This window comes from Vicia villosa, linkage group LG5, assembly GCF_029867415.1.
Source record: "Vicia villosa cultivar HV-30 ecotype Madison, WI linkage group LG5, Vvil1.0, whole genome shotgun sequence".
In the NCBI taxonomy this organism is placed as follows: domain Eukaryota; kingdom Viridiplantae; phylum Streptophyta; class Magnoliopsida; order Fabales; family Fabaceae; genus Vicia; species Vicia villosa.
Genome location: NC_081184.1, coordinates 173,692,721 through 173,713,787, shown reverse-complemented (window position 1 = coordinate 173,713,787; position 21,067 = coordinate 173,692,721). Strand labels below are relative to the sequence as shown.

Genomic DNA, 21,067 nt, shown 5'->3' with positions numbered 1-21,067 from the left:
TTCAGCTGCCGAATTACACGTATGCAAGCAGCCTCTCAAGACGATGAAAGTTCAAACCAACCTACCTTGTTACTTCCGTAACTATTATTTTATTACATCATTCTTCATTAATTCATAAGTTACTAGTCTCAATTCTCAACAACTTGCACACGTAAATTGACCAATTAACCAATCAATCTCAGACATTGACATGTTCTTATTCAAGAACTATTCTATATTTATTCCAAGCCTCCTCAAACATTTTGCTTATAAATATACCTAGTAAATTATTATGCCATAGCATAACACAAACTCAACCATATCATATCATCTATCTCTCTATTTTCCCAACTCTTAAACTCAACCAATAAATAGTTATGAATCCTCCAACTTCACAATTACATTATGCACAGCCACCTTATCCACCACCAGCCACCGGTATCCCCGTGGGCCACCACCATAAAATCGACCCCCAAGAATGGTCTACTGGTCTATGTGACTGCTTCTCCGACCTCCAAACATGTATGTAATTAAATTTTTCTGATTACAACTTCATTATTTAATTATTATTCTAATAATTGTTACTAATTTTTAGGTTGCATAACGTATTGGTGTCCGTGCATCACCTTTGGTCGAATTGCTGAGATTGTTGACAAAGGAACAACTTGTAAGATATACATTAATTAATTAATAATATTATACATATATTAATTAATAACATTGTTTTTAAATGATTGTATTAATGCAGCATGTCTTGTGAGTGGATCACTGTACACACTGATATGTTGTTTAACTGGTTGTGGATGTTTATACTCATGTATCTATCGTAACAAGATGAGACAACAATACATGCTCAAAGACAAACCTTGTTGTGATTGCTTACTTCATTGGTGTTGTGAATCATGTGCATTGTGTCAAGAATATCGTGAGCTTCAAAACCGTGGATTTGACATGCAACTTGGTATAAATATATACAAAATTATTTTTAATTATCTTAATTTTTTTTCTTTTTACTTGAATTTATCTAATTATAATTAATTTGAAATTGGTAATTAGGGTGGGATGGAAATGTTGCGCAAGGAAGTAGAGGAGTGGTCATGGCACCAACAGCTCCAAGAGTTGAATTCATGACTCGTTGAAGTTATACGATGCATGTTTATTCACATACTTGAGTACCATAAGATTTTTTAATTTCTGGAATTATTGTGATGGTTAATTTGAATAATTGTCTTTTAGCTTTGTGTAATTGGCTATTAAATTAATAAAGAAATTATTGTTTGGTTTATTCGTCTAGAAGTAGTCAAATATTTAGTTAATTCTTCTTACACGTCTATTTTCCCCCTTATTTTATATCCATAATTTAGCATAGTTTTTAATAGGTGCATGCTTGAAAATGTAAAGCCTTCTGCAAACATAAAAGGTCAATATTTGATGATACATAATATATTGAGTTAAATGTGTGAAAACTAGTGCGTTAGGATTCAAACCTTTGTCAATAATTTATTTATATTTATATGTTAATATAAAAGGAGTTGTTAATATTTATATAAATTAATAATTCTTTTAAAAAGAATTTTAAAAACTTCAGTTAAATATTTATTTTTTAAAATATTTTATTGAAAGAAACTTTTTCTTCTTTATATTCTCTTTTTCATGAAGTTTCTCTATTGAATGTTGAATCTTTCGAAGATCGTTCGTTCATCGAAATTGTTCTTTTAAAGAAAATTAATGGAATTGATTCTTCTTCTCCTTCTTTAAAAGAGTTCTTTAATTTGATGAAGTTGCTAGAGATTCTTCTAGGTTTAAGCTCATCCTTTCATCTTTTAACAGTTAAGTCAACTCATTAATTTTCTCAATGATTTCTTTTTTCTTGGATTTTTTATGAAAATTACATATACTTCCATCTTTTGATATAAGAACGGAATCTTGTTTTTTATTTTAATTATTAGCTCTTAGATATTTGTTTGCGACAAAGGTTTTAACATGGCTTTTAAGATTTCTAAAGCTTGAACATTATATTTGAACATTATATGTGAAAGTAACATTCACATTCGTTCATGTGGTGTTTCAACTTCTTTGCATCATATGCTAATTCCCTCTTATTTGATGCTTGGAAATACTCCAAAAGTCATTTCATGGTACCCTATATTTCTTTGGCGGAGTTAAAATACATAAAGAAATTTATTTTCACTTAAATATATATCTAAAAGTTTTTTTTATTTTAAAACTAATTTCAAACTTTCTCTTGTTTGTTACTGTCCAAAGAAAATTAGGTTTATCTACTATTTCACCATTAACATAGTGAGTAGCGATAAACATACAATTTATTATCGTTTTCCACAATTCAAGATTAATACTTTGAATAAAAATTTTAATTCTAGCTTTCCACAATTAAACCTATTACCATTAAATAGTGGAGGTGTATTTAAGAAAGTCCTCTTGTTAAAAAAAGTGCTAGAAGTCATCTTCCTCATGAGACGAATAGTCATTAAACAAGATTTAGTCTATAATGCCACTTGTTGGACATATGAGTCAATATACAAGAAAGGGGGGGGGGGGGGGGGGGGGGGGGGGGGGGGGGGGGGGGGGGTTGAAATGTGGAGGCTTGAAAAACTTTGGATGAAACCAAAATCATTTACAAAATCAGAGTTTGAAAATATTTTGTAAAATAAATGAATAAATAGATAGTAGAAAACCAAAGAAAAGAAATTACTGAAAAGTAAAAGAGTTAAGGGAAATACAAGAACACCAGAGAATTATACAGGTTTGTCCTTGAATGACCTACTAATATCCTCAAGAATTATTCTTTAGAGTAAAAGGATGTGCCCACGAACCTTCTAAAACAAGGAAATGAAGTTTTCAGACTAACTTGTAACAAAATAGAGAACAAGGCTTTGAGGGGTTATTCTTCATACCTAAATAAATTTTTCATGGGATAATCTTGAACTAAAGTGGAGTTTTTAGTTGGCTATCCTCTGAACCGAGTCAGAGTTTTATATAGATTGACCACCAACCAAGTTGAGATTTTCACCGAACTAATCGCAAACCTACTAAGCTTTTATATCAGTCTGAACTCTGAAACCAAGTGGATTTTTTACCTGGATGATCTCAAACCAATAGGGCTTTTTACAGGGTTGAGCTTAAGAGTCAAGTGAGATTTTAATCGAATTGATCTCAAACCATTGTGGAGATTTTATTGGGTAACGTTCATGAACCAAAAGAGGGATTTTTTTCTTCAAGGTGAAACTCACGAGCCAAACTGAGATTTCCAACGACAATCTCCTAATACAAACAAGAGCATTTATTGGTTTAACAACCAAACAATAACTTCCCACGGAAAAAATGTTTACAAGTTCGGCCTTGAATGACCTACTGATGTTTCCAAGAATTATTCTTGATAATATCTACTAAACTTGAGCGTTTTTAAAAGGATGTGCCCACGAACCTCCTTGTACAAGAAAATGAAAATTTAAGGCTAACTTGTAACAAAACAGTGACCAAGGTTAGAGAGGTTAATCTCCATATCAAAAGAGATTTTCCATGGGATGATCTCGAACTAAAATGGAGTCACTACTACTAATAATACATTTCATGACAAAATTTTCATCTCGGCCAAAATAAATCCTAGGTATAATGTCAAGATGCGCTATGTTTTATTTTATTTATAAAAGAACCTTATATTCTCACAGTTTTTAAATATAACCGAGGGGGAACAATTCTTGACATGCTTCAAATCTCAGCTATTGCAATTTATGTTTTTATTTGTTCATAAGTGGATACTAAATGTTTTATTCTTTCAGTTTATGTAATAATCGAGGATAAAATAATCAAATTTTACTATAAAAATACTCGTTAAACATATTTTACCCTAATTCTAACTTATATGTAGCCCCCTCAAACTCGTGCGCATTATTCTTTGGGATGAATTACAAGACAGAAAAAATATTCAATGTTCTTCTATCCTCGAACAAAATATTTTTTCTGCCCTTGCAATCTATCTCACATAATGGTGTTGATATTGTTATTTTTGTATTTTTGAAACAACGCTCAGTTAAAGAAGGTTGAAAAAGTTCGTTATGATATATTGCAAGTGCATAAAATCATTATTGCTTCAAATTAAATAAATAAGGGAGCTCAACCTTTGAAAAGATTAGAAGTTGGATGAATACAAGATATGCAACAAAATATTGAATTGCAGCGACGATGACGAATTTGGATTTGTTTAATATTATGTGTAAATAATGTTATGTTTAAAAAAATATTATTTACCTTTTTTTAAATCGAGGGGTATACATATTTTACCTCGGTTTTTAACAAAACCAATGGAATCATTTTGACGTGATTATTGAGGATATTCATCATCGTCCTTAAATAAATCTTTGTCGTCCATTTCATGAGTATCAGTGCTCAAGACACTACAATTAGTGATTCACGTGAAACATAAAAATCCATTATAAAAGCATCCTGAATATAAATAAAATATAAAAAAACATCATGAAGCGCTTGGAACTTTCTACATTCAACACTTTAAAGTTTGTAGGAGCATTTGCCATAAAAAAATCTCTAGGATGAATTGCAAAAGTAGAAAATTATTTGAGTTTAGGGTTTGTGTTCTTGTATATTTATTTGAGCAGAAAATCATTTATTTATCTAACCATTTTTTGTTTTATTTTAGAAACAAATGTATACAAAAGCAATTGAAAATATCCCACGTCCAATATTTTCTCTTCACCAAAATTCTATGATTTAAAGATCTAAAATTTAGATTTTTTTTTTTTGACAAGAAAATCTAGATCTTTAGGAAAAATTAATTTTTACTTTAATATTATGTGTAAACAATAAAATAATCTAGGTAAAGAATATAGTTTGTAAACAAATTAATTTATTAATATTTTGTGGAAACAATGTAAAGAGTTAAAAAAAAGCAATTTATCTTACCTCTCGGTTTTATTGATAAATCGAGAGGAATGATGCACTAATTTTGAAAATAATTAAAATGTAGATGTTGGGGTTCAAACCCCATGAGCTTTTGTTTCAAGCTGAACTAAAAAACCAAGTGAATTTTTAACCCGGCTGATCTCAATCCAATAAGATTTTTTACCAAGCTGAGTTCAAGAATCAAGTGAGATTTTAATCGGAATGATCTTGAACCATTATGGAGATTTTATTGGCTAACCTTCATAAACCAAAAGATAATTTTTTTTCTTCAAGGTGAAACTCATGAACCAAACAGAGATTTCCAAAGACAAACCCCAATACAAACAAGAGTTTTTACCGATTTAGTTCACAACCAACAATAACTTTCCACCGAAGAAATGTTTACTCATAAGATAATTACACTCTTGGTAAATTACAATTTATCCTTTACTTAAAATTATAAACTTCCCTTAGACTCAAGAATACACTCAAAGCACTATGGATAAATATATGTGAGAAAGAATGAGAGATTTACAGAAGTGATGAGGGAAATGATAATGAGATTCAAACTTGTTTTTTTTATGTGAAAAAGTAATAAAGAAGATATCAATCAACTATCAACTATCTAGCTATTAATGGAAGATGCCACCATTCTACCCAAAATGCCCTTCACTCTTTTAAAATTTACAAAGCAAAAAGGGTATAAGAGTATCTATCATATAAGAAAAGTCTACCATTTGGGACTTTCTTAGGCTATCCACATCAGCATCTGTTCCATGGTTAATCCACATCAGCTTTGGCGGTTACACTTCTCAAAATTCTCACGCTCTCCTCTTTCTCTTCCAAAACGGTTTCTCCTCTTCTTTCAAAACCGACACATTCTCTTCACTCACCATTCTCTTCAATGCACGGTTACATTACATTGACTGTTTGTCTTCCCATTTTCAAAACGATTCAATCTATCTTCAATTACCATTCTCTTCATCTCCATTCAACTTTCACAACCGCCCACATCCACCTCTGCCTACTCCGCTCTAGATCGAAACCAGCGTCGCCTGCAACTGCTGATTTTGCCGTCGTATCCCCAACACCGACGACTACACCACCGCCGCGCATCTACGGTTGAAACATGGTATGTCGATATTGGCTTTTGGTTCCTGATGGAAATAGATAGAAAGATGTGATAAAGGTTTGAAATTTAAACATTATAAGGTCTTGATATTTCGTCTTGATGGATGAATCTAAATCAAGGTATGGAAATCATAAATTCGAATCCCTAAATTTTTTCAGGGCTTTTTCAGGGCTTAATTAGAGGCTAAAATCAGAAACAAATGGAGGATAGCAACAAACCGAATTCCCATCACAAGGGTCTCCGACCAAAATCACCTAAGGGTCTTCGAACCGGTTAAATCGGCACTGCTGATAAAAAGATAAGTGTATTTACTTACAACTGGTACCATTACATCAATTCTATTATGTAATTGTTAAAACTGTTCTTTCATAAACTTAATGAATCTCTGTCTTGATGTAAATTCAGTGGTAAATCAAAGAATGTTAATCTGATTGCCCCACTCCGAAGCCAACGTTCAATTCATCCAATAGAAGAATCAACATAATTCAGCAGTGAAGTCACAATTGATGTTGCAATTGAATACAAATTTTGATTTGGCAATGTTTAATGGAGAAATCCTATGTCAGGTATATCGAATTCCTTTTCAACCGGTGTTCAGATTGATTTCAAATTTTAATACTTGATTTCTATGGATTTGTTGGTTGGTTATCATTTGTGTGGTTAGCATCAAATTCAATCTTCCTTCTTCTATAACAAAAAGAACATGTATTGCTCAATCAGCGGGAACTGACGCTGGTGTTTCAGAGGATGATTCTTCTTTTGATGACTTTTTTTAATGTTGGCAAATAGTTTATGTTACTTCAGGTGATGACATTGCTTCCGCAAGGAAATCATATTAGAACTACGAAACCAATTCTCTCTTCAAATTCAGTTTTATACTTGACATGATTTGATTTGTTGTAGGCTCACAGTCTCCAACTTGAGGCCTTTTCAGTTTCCAATAAGAGATTAGATCCCGGCTTGCCGAAACCTAAGCTCCAATTTGTCAGCAGCTGTAGAAATAAATCAGATGAAGATAGACTACAAATCTTAAAAGAGAAATCAATTGAGCTGAATGTGAATGAACAAGTGGAATTCCACAAGAATGTAACATACAGGTTAGTCCAATTGGCTTTTTTTCTTCCATATTTTAATCACTTCCAAATAGTAAATGATTCAAATATACAGAGGATTGTTGGAAATTGGATTATAATATAAGAAGAAAATATTTAATCATCAAATCTGAATTATGTTTTCATGTAAACATATATTGTTGTCATCATGTGGCAGGAATGAGGAGTTCTTTTATTCCTGACTGTCGTGTTAATCTATTTCTGAATGTGAAAGCAGTTTATTTTATGATCCCTTTGCCAATAAAATTTATGATTATGCCAATGGAATTGCTGCTTTGAGGTCCTTAAAGGTAATTCTTTTTGGATTTGTCAAAGTATTTTTGGCCTTCATGATTGAAAGTATGCTGATATATGTGTTCTGCTTGGTCATATGTATTCAGCTAGAAACCATGATCCCAGCTCAGCTGTCATTTAAAGATTATCCTGGTAGGTAGGATCATACTTTAATCAGAAGTTTGAATGTTTAATCTCTTTTTAGGTGGTTTAAGACAAACTAAGGTTACATTTCTATATATCTCTTTTGATATCTTTAAATTTAAAGAATTTTGTTTAACCATGTGTGATAATGATGAAAATATTAAACCATGTGTGATAATGATGCAGGGCGGAACTGAGTCATACAACTGTTGTACCGAATGATCTCGGGGCTGAACATAGTCATACAAATGTTGTACCGAATGATGCAGGGGCAAAACTGAATCCTACAGCTGATATACCGAATATTGTAGGTGCTGGCTGAAAGCATATTAAGGGGTGAGAACTCTAATGTCGATAATTTCTTATGATTTTCAAGAAATTCTAAGTTGAATGAAATTTGTTTATGGATATTGTTTTATGATTTCACAGTTTTTGTTGATTTGATGTTTTGAAAATATTGATGTTGGTTTTGAATGGTTTACCATTGCAGCGTGTGTGGATCAACCGTAAGATCGTAAACACCATCGTGGATTGATGAAATGATGCAAGCTTGGCTTAGACTGCATCTCTGCTGTTTTGATGCTGCATGTTTTGATGCAAGCTTGGAAAAGGTTGTTGATTTCGGTCTTTCGAGGTCAGGTCCATGTTTCATGGAAATCAAACAACAATGCCCACACAAATCAGTACCTCTAAGGTAGCGAATTTACGTTAACGTTACAAATTATAATTAGCTTTACTATTTGAGTTAGGATTCTCTATCGTCGCAGTTTTGCATTTACAAATTACAATTAACCTACTCTGACATTGTAGCAAGTGCTAACATGTTCTGGTGGCCAGTTTCGGTTATAACGGTTCGAACTTTCTTGTGCGTGCAAATCCGAGGAAGGTTCCATGCAGTCGTCGCGAAATATAGCCCGGGAGGTAAAATTCTACAGATATTAGAGGATAGCAAATCCGAGGAAGGTTCCATGCAGTCGTCGCGAAATATAGCCCGGGAGGTAAAATTCTACAGATATTAGAGGATAACGAGGGAAAGGTTGTTAAAGAAGTGAGTTAAGTGGAGGAGAAGGATGGTAAACTCTGGATGGGGAGTGTTTTGATGCCTGTCATTGCAGTTTACCATTTGACACGAAGCATGTTGAAGAAATTACAAGTTGGTTTTCCTCTATTTGATTATGATGTCATGAAAAACAGACTACAAAAGTAGCACTATCATGAAAAATAACAGCAAAAAAAGATTGTAAACTTCGGTCTATCATTACTGGAAAACTCTTTTTAGAATAGATTAATGAAAGATAGATATATAGACTCTCCTTAAAAATATAAGCTGGTGCGATTTGTTGTTGTTGCTCTCTGCGAGATTTGCCCTTTGTGGGTTTGGGGGTTATTTGGTTTGAACGTGCTATCTATATTAGAGGATTTTTCAGTACTATTATTGAATTGGGTGTGAATGTGATTGGGCGATATTTATAGATGAAAATTATCCAATTGCCGTCAATAATGGCCTTTTGAGAAGAAGACGATTAGTGGGTTTCGACCTTATATACACATATCCATTATTATTATTATTATAAATTTTAGGATTCAAAATATTAACGGTCCCAAAATAATTCTATAGTATTTTTTTAGTTATTTCAATGCAAAAAAAAATCCAAAATTGATTTATTAGTTTTTTTATCTATAAATCAACTGGAATTTATTCGTTATTATTAGCTATAAATGATGCAATAAATTTTAGGATTAGTCATGTTAAACAACATAAAAGAAATGATTTCCAAGCTAGAGATGTTGTATTACAACAAAGAATCATTTCGTTATTGTATTTCCACTTCTTTGGGAAAATCACTTCTTACATGTGGACATTTATATACACCTCTTATTTTAATTAACCTCTTTCATAAAAAAGATGTAGGTTTTTTTAATTAACCTCTTTGAGATTTTTCTATTATTTGTTGTAGAATTGAATTCTTAAATTTTCAAATTATTATTAATTTTAAATTTTCCAAATTGCAAGAATTAAATTATTTTTAATTTTATTGAGGTTAATGTTGTTAGATAAATATATTTATAATTGATTATTAATTGACTAAATATATTTAGAAATAAGATATTTTTTAATGTAGAGATATCCCAATTAATAATCAACATTAAAAAATCGCTCATTTATAAAAATAATCAATATTATTATTATTATTATTATTATCATAAAACTATTATTATTATTATTAGCTAGATATTATATTATTATTAATTATTAATAGTGATGGTTTAATAATAATATTATTATTATTATATTATTATTTATTTTAATATAGTGTTTATAATTAAAATTGTTAGAATTTTTGAACGTTAAAAAATGATTGGCCTATATTACATTAGAACGTTAAAACATAATTGACTTCAGAATGTTAAAACATTATTCCAAATTTTGGTTACAATTAGAACCTTAATTGGCATCAAAACATTCCAAATATATACATATATTATGTTTGATTTACTTTGAATGAAAGTAAATTAATATTAAAAGAAATTAAAATCATTTATTCCTTTGATTGTAAAGATTCCAAAATATTATAAATGATTGATCAAATCAAATATCCCACATTAAATTTGAAAAGATTTATTATCTTCATTTATCATTAACATTAATATTATTCATCACAATTATCAGTGTACAATAATGTATCTATTCTCCCTTTATGTGATTACAAAAATTGCACTTTATTACAAAAATTGTACCTAATTTGCTCCACATGTCTAACCATATTTGAGTATTTTGTAAAACACATATGAAGGATTAAATGGAGAAGGAATGTTTGGGGAATAAAGGAAAGAGGTGTTGTAAAACATTAATTAAGTAAATTATTTTTATTTTTATATTTTATAAAAATTGTAGTGCAATAGTTAAGTTATTTTTTTATAAATATAAGTCATTTTTTATTTTTTTTATTTTTATATATTATCAAAATTGTAGTGTATTAGTTACACTTTTAGTGACAATTAAATTAAAATTCTTTATTAATTTTTTAATAGGAATACATTTTTTGGATTTTAAAATAAATAGAATATAAAAATGTTATATATTAAATTTTCAAGAAGTCATGTATTTAATTATTGAGTTCTAATACTATAAAATCAAAAAATAATTTAACTATTTATTTCAAAATATCTAACATATAAGAAAGGAAATGTTTTTTCCTAACCCACATGCTGCCACATCAGCAGGTCTCCCCACTATATTCCACATCAGCATCCGACAATTACAGTTTTTACTTCTTCCATCTTCCAATGAGAGTTACTTCTATTTTTTACTTTAAAAATTGTTGCAAACATTAAAAAGTAAAAAATTGTAGGAGTATATTTAGTTTAAGAAATCGAGTCTTTTCATAAATTTTAAAAATAATAAAATTGTTTGTTTTTTTAAAATGAATTCTAATTTTGTATCTATTTTTTTTCATATTTGTCATTGCATAAATATTGTATGAATTTTTTTTATTAATCATATAATTTGTTCTTATTTATAAAATTTAAACTTTTAATTGGACAAATTCATTAATGATCAATATATATTTATCTCTCTATATATATATATATATAAAAGATAATTGAAATATTAAAATTAAAAGTTTTCGTCCAAATACAAAATAATATAGTACGGATACACACGGGTACTTATATGGTACGCGTCATTTAATTAAATATTGAATAATAACAACAATAAATTTACTATTGATTTGACAGTTTTTATAGATAATTCCAAAATAAAATTATTTATATATAGGAATAATTATAGAATTGATTCAAATAGTTATATATATGAAATAATATATTTAATTTGAAGATTGATTTTAATCAATTAATATTAAACGGGAATTTGAAATTAGTGATCAAAAAATTGAATATTAGCGGGAACATGAAATTACTCATCAAAACATTGAATAACAACGGGAACATGAAGTTACAAATCAAAATATCGAATATTAACGAAAACATGAAGTTACTGATCAAAATATTGAATATTAACGAAAACATTAAGTTACTGATCAAACAATTGAATATTAACGGGAACATGGAGTTATTAATTAAAATATTCAATATTAATGGGAAGCGATGTTAGTATGTTGAAAGTAAATGTGACTAAGTTTATTGCATTGGACAATAAACTTTGTGGACAATAGACAATATTGTCCAATGTCTATTGTCCAATACCCGTCGTTTTCTTAATTACTTTTTATTTTTAATATTCAATTTTTTAATATCAGTATTTTTATAACTTTTCCAATTTTAACCCAAATTTAATCTTTTACTAATACCTTTTATTTTCCTCAATCCAAATGCGCGAAAACGACGGGTATTATTTTAAAACTTTTTCTTCATTATAATTTGTCAAATAAAATATTACTATTTTTATAACCTTTTCAATTTTACCCAAAACTTAATTTTTTACTAATATCTTTTATTTTTCTCAATCACAATGCGCGAAAACGACGGGTACCCGTGCGAACGCACGGGTAAGACACTAGTTTATATAAAGATCAATATAATCACACTCTCTATTCATTAAAGTGTTGACACTTGGCATTACAAAATCACTTTCTCATTTCAAATTATATTTTCCCACCTTTTTCAAATTAAATTAATTATATCTTCCACTCTCTCTATTAAACACTCTACACACTTCATAATTTTCATTTTAATTTTTTTCTCCCTCAATTTTCTTTTTTCTTTTTTCTTTTTCTAACCATAAATAAATTAATAAATTAAATCTTTTTTAATAGAACGAAGAGGAACACGCAAAAATTTACTCAACCGAAAACATAATTATTTTATGATTATTAAAAAAAATATTTATAATTATTTAAAAAGTTATTTTCAAATGTCTATTTACTGACGGACCACTATCAACAAAATACTTTTTTTATTTTAATTAACAATTGTCTTTATTTGAGACACAAAATTCTTATTTTCAAATGTCAAAATTTTATTTTTTTACGGAACATTATCAACAAAATACCTATCAAATCTACTATCAAGCCATTAAAAAAGAAGTCTACCATTCTACCCAAACTATTCTTTTTGTTTCAACAATTTACAAAGCAAAAAGGACTAAATTGTCTTTTCTTTTCTTTTTTATTTTTTAAACATAAATTAATTAATAAATTGAATTAACATAATTATTAAAAATATTATTTTCAAATGTCAAAATTATTCATAATTATTAAAAAAATATTTTCAAATGTCAATATTTTTATTTTCTCACTGAAAACTAACACCAAAATATATTTTTTATTTAGCAATTGTTTTTACTTGAGACACAAATTTCTTATTTTCAAATGTCAAAAAATTTTATTTTTCTCACGGGACACTATCAATAAAATATCTACATATTTATTTAAATAAAATATATATCATAATATATAAATTTATAACGGGACACGATTAGTTAAATTCATGCAACTTTTTTTTTATAAATATTGCTTTTAATATACATTTGAGTATAAAACCATCATACAAAATTATTCTAACCTATGCAAATACATGAATATCATCCTTCTTTATACAATTATATTTATCATTTAATACTATAAATATATAAACAAATTATATATATAATATCAAATAAATATACTCGTGCGGCAGCACGGGTGATTTACTAGTTTATTTATAGGATGATAAATGGTACAAATTTGAAAATAATATAAGGGTCAAATCAATGTTTATAATCGATTAGATTAATCAATTATATGCCTTTAATAATTAATTGTTAAGACCACAAATGGGAGATTTTGATATACAGCCATTATCGATCATTAAAAGACTATCCCAGTCATTTTAGACTCAACTAATAAACATATAATCAATTAGATTAATAGTCTAACCGATTATTTAGTTAAAAAAGTCTCCCAATCAATCAAATTGGAGGCAAACCGCACAACTCGGAAAATATCCCTATTTATCTCAAGGGCAAACACTAAATAAAAGTAAAGAGCAAACACTTTCTCAATAATTATAGCCAAAGGTCATGGTAAGTAGAAGTCATGAAAAAAACATAAGTTTCTTGGGATACAAAAAATTTCTCCCCATCCTCATTAAATAAATTAAATTTCCGTGAAGCATCACCAACTATAATGTCAATCTTGATAAACACCTTAGCAAAAACAACTTAGAAAGATAAGACACCAACAAAATGTCTTTGGATAATACTATAAGAGTCCATGTATGCATAAAACCATAGCCAAGCAAAGAAATGAGTTCACTTTTCACCCTAGAATTTTCTATGATTAATGAGTTCACTTTTCACCCTAGAATTTTCTATGTTTTTACAATATTAAAAAAATTATGCAATATTATTATTGAGTTCAAAAACAAATAAACATTTTTATTCAAATGTATAGTAGTTTATAACAATATATTTTTTTAAATTAATAAATATGTAATTTTTATATAATAATGTAAATGATATTATATAAATATGTAGTGCGGGTATAGGGTGAAGTGGGTAGTAAGACATCTGTATCCGCACTCCTACTCTTTTATTTTAATAGATAATTATCCGTGCACATATCCGTATTTCTTTTGCAGATTTTTACCCACCCGTTATGACTATTTTTTTTTACCCACCCATTATGGCTATTTTTTGCGGGTACCCAAAAGATTGGGTACCCAAAAGATTATGATTCAAATTGTAATCCCTAAACTTGGGCTTACATCATTACACATGAGATCTACACCCATTGTTATTACATATGTCATACATACGTGCATTATTCTCAACCATATGTTTACTATCTAAATGTCTAACGTGTGACTCATGTGTCCATCCTTTTCTCAACTCACATCCCTTACATTGTTATCTTCAAAACAATCATGATATGATCAAATAACTTCCTTCTCTAACATGGCCACCATAGCTCAGGCAGTAGAACAAGACCATGCTCCTCCTCACCATGCCATGTTTCTGGTCATACCATACCTTCGAGTGTACGAGGTTTTAACCATGTCTCTTGTTTGCACATCACTAAGGGATGCAGTCAACAATGATGTATTGCCATGGCTTTGTATTATTATAGAAACGCCTCTCAATTTTCGACTCACCGATGAGACTCTGTTGAAAATCACATCCAAAGCCAATGGTAGGCTTCAAAAACTTGCTCTCATGAACTGTATCAACATCACTGATCAAGGACTACAAAGGGTCATAAAACAAAACCCTTTCATTAAAGAGGTAACAATAACCAAAACCCATGTTTTATTATGTAGGATTGCTATATAGGATGTTAGAATATTCAAGTGTTGTCTCATATTTGTGGTTTAATTTTATGTGTAGCTTCATATACCAGCATGCACTAGCATAACCCCAGAAGGCGTTCTAAAAGCTGTGGAAACATTGTGCCAAAGAAACAATTGCTTAACCACCTTGAGTATAAACGGCATCTACAATCTACAGAAGGAGCATCTTGACATCCTTACTTCAAAACTTAGAAAAAATTCATTAGAAAACATGCCAATGCAGCAGCCTATCTATTATCATAAACGCGACAGTGTTTCCGCATTCGAGTGTCAAGAAAATCATCGGATTGTCGATTTGGAGATATGTCCCAAGTGCTCTGAAGTGAAGATGGTATATGACTGCCCAAAAGTGGACTGCAAGATGAAGGAATGTAGGGGGTGCATATTTTGTATTCCAAGGTGTGAAAACTGCGGTGAATGTGTTGGATCAGAAGAACCTGAAGAGTGTGCTTGTGGAGATATCATGTGCCTTGAATGTTGGTTAAAGGTTCCTAAATGCAGTTGCTGTAACAAACCATATTGTAAGCAGCACACAAACTGGTGGTGTACTTCTTCAGACTCTTCATTAATGTGTAGAGTTTGTGATGAAAATTCTCATGGATATACATACACTGATGAGCTATAATGAAAAACTGATTCATGATGATGAACCTTACAATATCTTTATGCCTAGTTATTTTCAGTTAATGTAATTTGTTTCAAGTTTATAGCTAAAGAAAATTATTGATCATTGTGTTAGCATTCATGAATTTACTTAATCATTGACTGAGGTATATATGAAAGCTTTCCTGTAAATTTTTAATGGCTAAAGATGTCTCTGGCTATAATATTGTTTGTCACAAAATTATGAATGAAAGTGAGTACAACAGAATTGTATCTATATGTCCCCACCATTAAAGGAGAAAAAAGATGATAACTAAAGAAATCAATATGGTTTATACAGAAGAGAATTGCTTAACCATTTACAAGTGGTTCACTGATTTCAAGCAATTCATTTTTGAGACTAGTGAAAACAACAGAATCTGTTTCTAGGGGCTTGAACTTAATTAGAGCAGAAGGCACCAAGTCTTCTTCCTCTATTGTTTTGGCTTTTTGTCCTGCTTTTGGAAAACATGGGATAACTCGCCGTTGAACAACTACTGGATGCATTAGCTCGAATTCCAAACCTTGTTCTTTTAATGCAGAGCTGACAAACTGCATTACCAGCATGGAAAACAAGAACTTTTATCAAAGATCTATTACATGATTTGAAAAACTCATCTCAACTTTTTTTCGAAAAGTTTCTTAAAACCAAATAGCAAAGGCCATACCTCATACAAAGCAGTAGTTGGTTCCCATGGAGCAAATACACCTTGAAGTACAATTCCATCTGGGAACTGAATCCTAATAATAGTTCTTGTGTATCGCCTCTTCGCAGCTTTAGCTTGTTTTTCTTTAAGGGACTTGGGGATTAAAAGCTGAGACTCTTCAAACTTTTTTCTCCTCAATTCAGCATCTCTTCTCACCTCATCAACTGATCGTTTGTAGAAGGAATCTGGTAGCTCAATTTTAGCAGCAACGCTTTCGGAAACAGCAAAGAAGACCTTAACCTGTAAGTGGTATTTTTAAATCAGAAGATATACATATTCAATCTAAAGAATGAATTAACTTCTCATTTGAAATGTCAGTTTTTCTCAATTGCAGATCGTAGAAATAGCAACTGGATCAAATAGCACTACACAATAGTGTTATACCGCTACTATTTGACAACATTCTGTCCTAAATAGCGCATCAAATATAGTGACAATTTGTTCATATTCTGCTATGCTATAGCATCTATTAACAACAATGCAAAAAGTACCTAAAGTAATCAAACTAATGAGAAAGCCAATGACATGCATGCTCTGCTCTGCAATATATTAACTAGAGTCTAGAGCTTCTTTCATAAAGTCATATGATCACAAACTGCTCCGGCAGCGGATTGTCAGAAAGCCAAAACTGACTTTGGTCAGTTTTGTGGCAGTTATGTTTTTATGTGGAAGTTGTGTTTTTTATTAATTAATTACTTTTGTGATAGAAACTGGCATCAAGAATGTATTTACTAAATAATAATAGAAGATTTTTTTGAATACTCTCTTGAGAAAAGATTTCAACCAGAGACAGAGTAAGACTTAGACACTGATTACAGAATTGAAATGCGGTTCCTACCAAGGATTTCGAGAGCCTTGAGCTCTCTCCAGACATAAATAATTACGTAAGTAATTGATGTTCACAGCAGCAACACCCCATAACTAGCAGTCACTATCCCATAAAGTAATAATCAGTTTTGCCCTTTCATCTTATACACATTTAAATAAGAGATCTAACAGTTTGTCAACTGTGTGTGTTGATAGTAAGAGTAAATAGGCAAAGGGCAGAGCATAGTTGGTTTTAAAGAAGTTAGTGTAGTTATTTGGGTGGGAAAGAACCAAGCTCTCGAGGCTTGGTAGGAAGTGTCCTATGCAACTTTCCTGTGTAACATTTCAATTTTGTCCCGTGAATAATTGTATGATTGAGAACCTTCTGAGATTATTCAGCAATTTATTTTATTGATACCAGTTTCAAACACTGGTATCAAAGCACTAGGATCCCAAGAAGTTGATGGTTTTAACAAGGAGAATGCAATCACGAATTGATGTTTTAGAGTGCGGTTCTGAAGGGTTGCTTCCTATGCAGCAAATTATGTAAAAGAATATTGAATAAGGGCGAAGGGAACGCTTCTAAACACGAAGACAGTTACAAGCCATGGTTGAAACGGCGCACAAATCTGAAGAACAACATAAAGCAAGTGTATCACGAAGGGCATGCAGCAGTTATTATGTTATTAGGCAGTAGCCAGCAGCTATTATGTTTTAAGCAGCAGCTATGTTATTAGCATAGCATTGATTGGGAGAGATCAAACTCTCATATTCTTGGAAGCGAGAGACTCAAGGCTCTCGAATATCTAGGGAACCATTCTAATATTACTATTAATTTGTGTTTTGATACCAGTTTCTATCACGGACTTATATGTCATCTATTAACAAAGTATACCCTAGTTTGAATATAGGTTTTACTGTCTTTCTTTTCTACTTTTATGCGATATTTTATTGTTGTATTAGGATGAGTTTCTCTTAGGATGTAAGTATAAATACTTGGGTACCACCGCCATAACTTCTTCAACTTGGTATATATTTTAAGGTCTCACTCAAAATAACGACAAAATTACAATTACACGCTAAACCAAATAGGATTAGATTAACTAATTATGTTGCAATCTCAATCATTTTCATAGCTCCACTGTTCAGGTAGTACACGGAGTTCAGGTAGTACACATAGTGCATCATTTTGTTATCCATTGCATCCTACTGAAATTAAGACTAGACAATGTCATTCTAGATATTCAACAATTTAGTCACATCTATACAAGTAGGGTTTTTCGAGCTAGAATATCAATTCCAAAGACACATAAGTTTCCTACAAGACCAAACAAAACACAGTAGAATACTCGAATACATACAAAACACACACATTGCTACAAGCAAATACCAGAAGTATTATGAATATGACTTTTACCTGTCTGTCGATCTTCTTCGGTTCGGCATCGGCTACTTTCTCAACCGAAGCTACAGAGACCAGACTCTCTTTCTTTAGAGGATCCTTTACCAATTGTGGTTCCAACAACACAACTGCTTTCTTAATCACCCCTATCTTCTCCTCGTTCGGAACCTCCATCACCGCCCACGTCTCTCCATTCTCCTCCTTGAGCTCAAACCCCAAAAACCCCAACAACTCAACCCCGCCATTAACCTCAGCAACAGCTTCCTTAATCTTGGGATTACTCAACCTAATCTTCCTAAACTTAACATTCTCCGGCTCCCTAACAATATTCCTCAACAACTTCAAAACAATATCAACCGATCCTTCACTCGGATTCCCCGAAACATAACTCCCAACACAAATCTCCAATTCAGTATTAGTCTCAACAACACCTTCAGTCTCAGTCTCCACCAATTTTCCATCATCAATATTTTCAACTCTATTACTCAAACAACTTTCAACATGCTCAGAAACCTCATCTTCCGATCTAAACGGTGTTTTGCAAATCGGACATTCATATACATTTACCGAATAACCATTTCGAGATCTCTGAGATGAAGTAACCAAAGAATCAAACGGATCAAATCCATCTCCAGGTTTACGAGCTTTTTCGATTCTGCTATCATCCGAAGCTGAAACAATCGGTGGAGTAGGTTCGGGTTTGGGTTTGGGTTTAGGGTTAGAAATGGGATTGGAATTGTGAGGAGAAGGGCGAGGGGTAGAAATGGAATTTGGCGTTGTAGTTGATGAAGAGCCTAGGACTCTACCTTGGCCTTTGAATTTGCCAGAGGATGAAGAAGAGAAAGGGTTATTGACTTTCTTCATGAAGCCTTTCATTTTGTCTTTTACGTCGTCCATTTTTGTTGTATGATGTAAAAACCCTAATTCTCTGGAGAAAGAGAAATGGATCTGAAATGATCAATAGGTGAAACGAATGTAGTGATTATGTTTGTGATTGGTGTAAGCAACTTAGTGGGTAAGGAAGATGAAAGAGAGGAAAATGGAGAATGTTCAGAAGCTGAGAAAAGATGAGATTGACTTTGTAAAATTTAGCTTTTTGTGAAGAAAATGGTGTCATCCAATAAGATTTTGCCACGCTGTCCGAAAACTGGAAAATGGGATCTGAATTTCCTACTAAGTCTTTATGAAATTCTGATTGTTTGATTAAAATTGAAGAGTTATGCTTTCAAAATCAATTTTGATTTTTTTTTTTTAAAAAAAATTAATTTTGATTTAATCTATAACTATATATCTATAACAATACAATGAGTTGTTTCAAAAGGCCATAACGAATGGCTTAATTTGGCATTACCGTTGGGTAATGTCCAATACACGTGCATTCTTCAAGACCATGTGGTCGACTGTCTTCCATTTCCTTCGAAGACGTTCTGTCTTCCATAAGGAGCGAGTCTTCTGCCATTTGAAGATCACGGGACAGTTGGATCAGAATTAGACCACGTGCTGGTCTTCCCAACCCACGTAGGATCGTGGATGTTTCCATTATTGGGTTAGATTTTGAGGCCCAATATGTAGACATTGGCTTAATGTTGGGGCTCTATAAATACTCTCTTTTACTAGAGGGTCGTGTATTTTATTCATTCTTACTTTCATATTTGCACATTTTTTGCTCTGAACCTCATTTTGGCATCAAAGTGTCTTGCAGGGACCCCCCCACATCTTCTCCATAAATCGTCGAAGCTCAACTGTTACAGACCACTAAAGATCCTTCTGATCCAGGTACGATAAGTGGCGCCGTCTGTAGGAATCCATTACTTCCTCGTCTTTTCATAAACTCAAAAACCAAAGCAAATCCATTTTCTTAACCTACCAATTATCATGGCCAGCCAACAGAACAACGGTAACATCAATGAAAACTCTTCCACGCCATCAACAAAGGAAACAACAACGACATGATTGCTCCCCGGCATGGAGATCAGAGAGATGGGCAGACCGCCTCCTCCTCGACAAATGAGGCGGCCTTCACCCCAATCAACAACTCGAGGCTCTTGGAGTGTATCAGGAGGTCCTTATGCCACCCAACGATGCCCCAACCATGGTGGCTTTATTCTCCGTCATCAACTAGGTCAACCTCGTGATTTTCCAAGAGCCTGACACCTGGACAACGTGACAACCGCTCGCGCTCTCCCCTGCGGAAAACCCGACGCGATGACTCGCGGAGTCCCACTCCCCGACGACGTAGACGTCACCCAGAGTTGGAGAGGCCCCACCAGGATGCCCTCAAAAAGTGTGACTATTCTCCTCCCCGCAAGGAGCGAAGATCCCCCGACCCAAAGAGAAACAAAACTGGTGGCAGCCTACCAAGTTGAAGAGTCGGCCAAAGAGTCCACCTCACAGCCGCAGAGGCCCTCGGGTCGATTCCTCCCCGTCGCGTTCACCTGTCAGAAGCGATGAGGAAAGCCTTTGATGGACTTTGTCTCGGGAAATACATGATAACCCTCTCCCCGTAAGGATGGGAAAACCACCACCTTTGGCAACTTATGATGGCACGACGGATCCTGATGACCACATAGAGAGCATCGATGCGATGCTCGACTACTATAACGTTAACGGCGCCATCAAGTGCATGATGTTCCCCACCACCCTGAGGAAAGGGCCATGGCAT

The 21,067-nt window shown here is 32.1% G+C and overlaps 3 protein-coding genes and 1 long non-coding RNA gene across 16 annotated transcripts; 3 read left to right on the top strand and 1 right to left on the bottom strand.

The window, feature by feature from the left end:
• The first annotated feature begins 251 nt into the window (after positions 1 to 251).
• Positions 252 to 1,264, top strand: LOC131604050 (protein PLANT CADMIUM RESISTANCE 3-like). The gene is made up of 4 exons (XM_058876541.1): positions 252 to 501; positions 575 to 646; positions 728 to 940; positions 1,036 to 1,264. Exons 1-4 carry the CDS (start codon positions 357 to 359, stop codon positions 1,116 to 1,118), a joined length of 513 nt encoding a protein of 170 aa, XP_058732524.1. The 5' UTR covers positions 252 to 356; the 3' UTR covers positions 1,119 to 1,264.
• Positions 1,265 to 5,702: 4,438 nt separating this feature from the next.
• Positions 5,703 to 8,905, top strand: LOC131604046 (uncharacterized). 13 transcript variants are annotated; one of them, XR_009284608.1, is made up of 10 exons: positions 5,703 to 6,028; positions 6,198 to 6,332; positions 6,434 to 6,594; positions 6,729 to 6,832; positions 6,932 to 7,125; positions 7,298 to 7,430; positions 7,521 to 7,566; positions 7,744 to 7,893; positions 8,048 to 8,251; positions 8,368 to 8,905. It is a non-coding gene; the product is annotated as an uncharacterized LOC131604046 (long non-coding RNA). The 13 variants fall into 13 exon arrangements; XR_009284607.1 differs by having other exon boundaries at positions 6,198 to 6,349; XR_009284603.1 differs by having other exon boundaries at positions 6,198 to 6,594; positions 8,395 to 8,478; positions 8,556 to 8,905.
• Positions 8,906 to 14,343: 5,438 nt separating this feature from the next.
• On the top strand, positions 14,344 to 15,577 carry LOC131604045 (F-box protein SKIP28-like). Its single transcript, XM_058876536.1, has 2 exons — positions 14,344 to 14,782; positions 14,885 to 15,577. The coding sequence occupies exons 1-2, from the start codon at positions 14,456 to 14,458 to the stop codon at positions 15,470 to 15,472; spliced, it is 915 nt and encodes a 304-aa protein (XP_058732519.1). The 5' UTR covers positions 14,344 to 14,455; the 3' UTR covers positions 15,473 to 15,577.
• Positions 15,578 to 15,665: 88 nt separating this feature from the next.
• On the bottom strand, positions 15,666 to 19,510 carry LOC131604044 (plant UBX domain-containing protein 2-like). The gene is made up of 3 exons (XM_058876535.1): positions 18,421 to 19,510; positions 16,158 to 16,436; positions 15,666 to 16,041 (listed from the first exon to the last, which is right to left on the bottom strand). The coding sequence occupies exons 1-3, from the start codon at positions 19,300 to 19,302 to the stop codon at positions 15,802 to 15,804; spliced, it is 1,401 nt and encodes a 466-aa protein (XP_058732518.1). The 5' UTR covers positions 19,303 to 19,510; the 3' UTR covers positions 15,666 to 15,801.
• Positions 19,511 to 21,067: the final 1,557 nt, after the last annotated feature.